Genomic DNA, 5,565 nt, shown 5'->3' with positions numbered 1-5,565 from the left:
GCAGGAACACAGGCCCAAAGAATGAGGTGAGTGAAGGGATCCCGGGGACATGCCCACAACCCACCTGACATCTTCTAAGAATTTGTCGAGTTCAAGGAAGGAGACCTCTGAGTACCTGGGAGGGAAACAGGACAGGAAGATTACTGGGGGAGGCAGGAGAGAAGAGCAGTGTGAAGGACTACTATGCCATGACACCAGGATCACCAGGCTGGATGCAAGTCCTGGGCTCTTTGGCTATGGCTGCTCTGAAATCTCCGCCACTAGTCCTCACCTCCACTGTGCTCCAGGCCGACCCTCTCTCCGGATCTCTGCCATCACCATGTTCAGGTCCAGTTCCTTTATCTTCTCCTCCACCACATTCTCTGGCATCAGATCTACGGCAAAGGCAGAAAGGGGCTGTCAGCTAGGAGGTCCTGTAAAGTGGACTCTGCAGCACAGACCCCAGGGAAGGTCTGTGAGTCACTGCCTTTCTCCCCAGGCTCTTCCACATCCCCAGCTCTGCTGTACAAGCTCAAATGGGACAGGGTGGTCTCATGGTTACTCACACTGGTTGTTGATGAAGCAGTGTGCTGCCAGCAGCTTAAGGGAATGGACTTCAAAGAGCACCCGGTGGAAGAGCAGGTTATTAGCTGTTGGTCGCTTGTCTGGGTTGAGGGTCAAACACGACAGAATGAACTCCTGAGGGTCAAAGAAAAGGCATAAACTGGAGGCAAAGCAGGACATTCCCCTGCTTCATCCCCACTGCTGCCAACCCCAGCTCCCTCTCACACTTGCATTTCCCAGAAGCAGATCTGAGTGGCTGTTTCTGCCAGCGGGCAGCCCCGGGGCAAGGCGGGCAGCGCACAGAGCACTCAAGCTGAGGGAGGCAGCAGTGCTCCGGGCGGGCAGCGTGCTGCTGGTATCCACCAACAGCCTGCCACAGGACCTCTGCTCCCTGCTTGTTCTCATCCAGGGAGGAGGCTGCAATGCAAGCCCAGCAAAAGGCTGTAAGGAGGACAGGCAGGGGTGTATCCCGGCTGCCACCCAGGATCAGCTCCGAGAGCAGCAACCCACCAGGAAAGATGGTGGTAAGACTGGAGAAAGGGCAGATTGAGCCGGTGGGAGGGATTTATGGGGTAAATCTCCCCGTAAGTGTCCTTCCCCTTGGCTGGTGTCTGGAACGAAATTACCCCAGGAGGGATGCCTGACCCATCTGTGGGTCAGACTACAGCCCCAGCCCGGTGGCCCTGTCTCTGAGGCTCGGCCAGCTGCACTCACCCGCATGTTGGGATCGTCCAGAGAATGTCGTGCCCGCACTATTGCCTCCTCTGAGACCCGCGTGTCCCCGTTAGTCTGGATCTCCAGCACTGCCATCTGAGGAAGAAGGAGTGCAGCCATGTCTGCACGCAGCCAAGCCCTGGGTCAGTCCTTGAGGGCTTCCCAAAGGGACAGCCCTTGGCAGGGTGGCAGCCGTGGAGCTCCTCACCAGGACACACAGCCTGACCAGGCCTGTCTCTGCCTCTGCCCACAACTCTGTCCAGAAGGTCCAGATCTCCTGGGCTCCCCAGGGCCCCCGGGCCGCTGCGTCCCTGCCCTCGGGGCCCGTTTCTTGCCTACCACAGCGTTCCAGGCTGCTCACAGGTTCCCAGCAGGGCAGACACGGGAGGCTGCTCCCTGAGCATCGTGCAGACAAGCGGACAATGCAGACAGCACCGATAGCCCCACAGCCTGCCCCAGCAGTGCACATTCTCTTGGAGCACGACCATCTGTCCTTGCCCTCTGTGCCCTCCCCTTCCCAGGGCTGTCACAGCCTGAGGAGGAAGAGGAGGCACTGGCAGAGACGGCCGAGAGGCACTAGCCGAGCACAGAAGAAGTGAGCTAAGCCTGTTGCTGCACCCAGGGCAGGATGGGCCATGGCAGCAGAAAATGTTCTGCCGAACCCAGCAGAAATGTCTCCATCGCTGCAAGGGATCCCCACAGCTCACAGTGAAGTCTGGAAAAGGGCAAGGAGACTCCTCGGGAAGTTCCCCAGGCCACTGCAATCCCCAGCAAGCTCAGCAAAAACAATCCTGCCCTGTAACCAGGGCGTCACTGCAGGTTCCCAGGTGCTGCAGCCATCCTGCTCCATACCTCCAGTGCACACATCCCGAAGGAGAAGATGTCCACAGCAGTCCCGTCAGCCTTTTCTGCAAAACCAAGCCAGAACCACATCAGGCCAGAGGTACAGGCCACCACTCACTCACTCTGGGAACAGCCCCTGAACCCTGCCTCATCCCTACAGATGCCTCTGCCCGCACACCCCTGCCCTCACCCCTGCCCACGCCTGACCTCCCTCTGCCCACGCCTCTGCTCATGCCTGCTTCCCCCACCCCAGCACACATTTTCTCACAGTTCCCTGCACAAACCTTTCCCATTTATTCCCGTCAAATTTGCACCAAAATATTCAAGATGGGGATCACAACATGAGTTTTCACGTGGCAGAAAGATTCTTTACTCCTTTTTCCCTAATCATTGTAACATTTTACATGCTTTTGAGTGTTCCTGAGCCATAAGCTGACCTTTTCAGAGCTATCCGTGGTCATGCTGAGATCTTGTTCCTAACCAGTAACTGCTAATGCACAGTCCATTCCCATCTAGGCACAGCTGCTTTTCCTACGTGCATAGCTCTGCACTAATCAACACTAAATTTTACCTATAATGTTATCACGCAGTCATTCATTATTACAAGATCTTCTGTGACTCATGGCCAACGGTTTTAGTTATGAATGCACTGAATAATTCTATATTGCCGCAAACATACTGTGCCCGCGCCTTGCACAGGACCCCCCTCCGCGTCCCTCTGGGCACCCACACCGCCTGCATCCCCCGGCAGACAGACCCCGCACTCACGGCCATACTCCGGGGGAAAGAAATGCAAGTTGCGTAGCTCCTCCCTCTCAATCCTGATGGGGCTTCGCAGGTCGTCCGGGAGGGCTGCGTCGGGGAACGAGAAACGTTCTGCATCACAGATCTAAGCTCTTTCCCCAGGGCTGTGAGCACAGACAGGTGCTCCGAGGTAGCAGGGATTTCTGTGTGCGCTCCTCCCCACGCAGCCCACCCGTGGGGCACTCGCTCCCCCAGGAGACCCCTCTGCTCCCACGACAGGAGCAGCAACTCCCCGAGGGACAAAGGTCCCCCCTGCCTGCAGAGCCCAGGACTGCTCCTCCGTGCCGCAGTGCCTCACTGGTGAGAGGTGCCCAGGGCCCACAGGGAAGGAAGATTGACCCAGGGACAAGACTGATGTGCTGGGAGAGGTGGCAGAGGGACACTCACCATTTGCAAACACCCTGTGCCAGACTGCCGGTCAGTGCCGATCCGGAAACGGACGAGTAAGAAGGCATGGAGCAGAGGACACAAACAGAAGAGAAGGTAACTCCAAGCCTTGCACAGGTGATCCCCTGAGGGACCCTGCAGCTCTCGCCTCTTCTGCCCAGCTGGAACCCCCTCGGCACACCACCCCGCATGACCCCGCCTCGTCCCTCGGTGGGCAGCTTCCTCCTGCTGACTCTTCTCATCAGCACTTGGAGCCACGGGCCTGCGAGGGCGGCAGCCTCCTACCTGAACCAATCTTTATGAGCCCGTTGTGCTGGATGAAGATGGTGTCGCTGGTGAGGTTGCCGTGAATGATGGGAGGCTCACAGGAGTGCAGGAAGCTGGGGAAGAACAAAGCTGCCCTGAGCACGTTACCTGTGCCCAGCCTGGTGAGAAGCAGGATCGCTGACAGTGCAAGCGATGGCAAGCTTACCTGAGAGCAGACAGGATCTGAGTGCACCAGCGCTTCCAGGCCTAGAGCAGAGACCAGAGCTCTCCGTCAGATGAGACACCCATCAGAGCCCAGCAGCCGGATCAGGTCATTCCTACCTATTACCCAGTGACTAGGGAAATCAGCCCTCCACTAGCCCTGCAGAGACCTTTACTCAAAGATGAGCCACACGCTGTCCCAGCCACAACAGTCTCCTTTCTAAGCCCTGTTCAAAGAACACCATCAAATCTGAGAACTCAGCCTTACCGGCAGACAGAACTCTCCTGAGCCCCAAAACCCTGGCGGAAGCATGGACAGGCACATCACAGAGGGAGCAAAGCTAGCTATGGTTGTGGGGTCCATGCATATCGTTTTCTCTGTACACACCAACAGTGAGTCTCAATTCTAGGAGTGCCTAAATGCACTGGTGTGATACTGAGCTCAAACTTCATGGGAGGGCTTGTAAGGTCAAGAACAGGGCCCCCAGAACAGTCACCCAGCTCCTCAGTCACAGCCAGCTGAGACCTGCCTGCAAAACCGTTAGTCAGACCTATACTGAGTGGGTTTGCAGGTGAAACTGGTCCCTTCAACCCAAGTATTACCCTAGTCGCAAGCCCACCGTCCCTCGTTGAGGGTGGTGGAGATGCAGGCCTCCCAAAGCATGATGCAGACCCAGAAGCAGTCAGCATCATGCAGCTGAACCTCGCTGCAGCAGCTTCCAGCAGGTTCCCCACCCTTGGGGTCAGATCCTGACAGCAGGATCCGTTTCTGGGCTGTCCTGGTGAAGTCCTGCTCTTGCTCTGGCCCTCACCAAGATGCCATCTCCCTACAGTGGAGTGTCCCTGGGTGACTCAGGGAGCAAGCATACATACTTGCTGTGCCTTGTAAGAGACCAGAGACCCCCCCGTGCCAGCAGGCACAGAGCTACCCACTTCACCTGGGACACCCCGTGCTGCTCCCAGGGAACCTACCCTGGCATTCATGGCCTTGTGGTTTTTCTTGGTTTTCTTCAGGAACTGTTTCAGGCTCCCTGAGGACACATATTCTGTGATGAAGATGACCTGGGAGGGAAGAGAGGCGTCAGCTTCCCAGCCTCCCTGCACAGCCAGCGCCGCGTGCGGCCCGTGGGCTGCACCAGCCAGTAGCATGCAGCCAGCACCGGCCCTGCACACGGCTGAGCGCGGGCTGCTGGCAACAGCGTCCTGGGGAAGGAAGAGGAGTCCTGGGGAGCGGAGTGAGGAGCAGAGCTGGGATCCCCACCTGGCTCCCACTGGCATCCCTCCCCCAGCCTGGGGACTCCCAGACACTTTGTCTCCCTGAGTCCCCCCTACCCGCGCCTTCGAGTCTTTCACATCCAGCCAGTATTTGTGAAGCTTTACAATGTTGGGATGATCCACAAGCACCAGCTGCTCAAACATGGTCTTGATCTTCTCCTGCGGGCAGAGAGAGGAGAGGTGAGGTGGCAGGTCCTGGGACGTGGCAGGACACCTCTGAGAGCAAGGAAACCTGGGCCTGGGGAGCAGGCTGTGCCCCTGGTCACAGGGAAAGCTGTTTTCAGGGTACAGAGGACAGAGGGAGCTGTCTTTGAGAGAGAAGCCAATGGAAAGCACAATGCCACGCAGACAGGAGCACAGCACGACAGGCTGTGATTAGCACTGCTGACCAAGGTGTGCTGCTGCCCACTGTCCTGGTTTTGGCTGGGATATAGTTAATTTTCTTCCTCGTAGCTGGTATAGTGCTGTGTTTTGGATTTAGTATGAGAAGAATGTTGATAGCACACTGATGTTTTAGTTGTTGCTAAGTAG

At 57.1% G+C, this 5,565-nt stretch overlaps 1 protein-coding gene across 1 annotated transcript in view; it reads right to left on the bottom strand.

The window, feature by feature from the left end:
- The window catches only part of NRBP2 (nuclear receptor binding protein 2), a gene marked incomplete at its 5' end in the record, with an annotated part of 13,531 nt that overhangs the window by 7,313 nt on the left and 653 nt on the right, over nt 1-5,565 (bottom strand). Inside the window, 11 exons of the mRNA XM_009586520.1 lie at nt 65-115; nt 272-374; nt 546-678; nt 1,258-1,353; nt 2,110-2,165; nt 2,869-2,952; nt 3,292-3,315; nt 3,577-3,671; nt 3,764-3,804; nt 4,732-4,821; nt 5,092-5,193. Of these exons, the coding sequence (XP_009584815.1) occupies nt 65-115; nt 272-374; nt 546-678; nt 1,258-1,353; nt 2,110-2,165; nt 2,869-2,952; nt 3,292-3,315; nt 3,577-3,671; nt 3,764-3,804; nt 4,732-4,821; nt 5,092-5,193 (875 nt within the window). The remainder of the gene's footprint in view (nt 1-64; nt 116-271; nt 375-545; nt 679-1,257; nt 1,354-2,109; nt 2,166-2,868; nt 2,953-3,291; nt 3,316-3,576; nt 3,672-3,763; nt 3,805-4,731; nt 4,822-5,091; nt 5,194-5,565) is intronic.

The sequence above is a fragment of the Fulmarus glacialis genome, unplaced genomic scaffold, assembly GCF_000690835.1.
Source record: "Fulmarus glacialis isolate BGI_N327 unplaced genomic scaffold, ASM69083v1 scaffold14491, whole genome shotgun sequence".
Taxonomy (NCBI): domain Eukaryota; kingdom Metazoa; phylum Chordata; class Aves; order Procellariiformes; family Procellariidae; genus Fulmarus; species Fulmarus glacialis.
The sequence above is the reverse complement of the archived record's forward strand: the minus strand, read 5'-3'. Positions and strand labels throughout refer to the sequence as shown.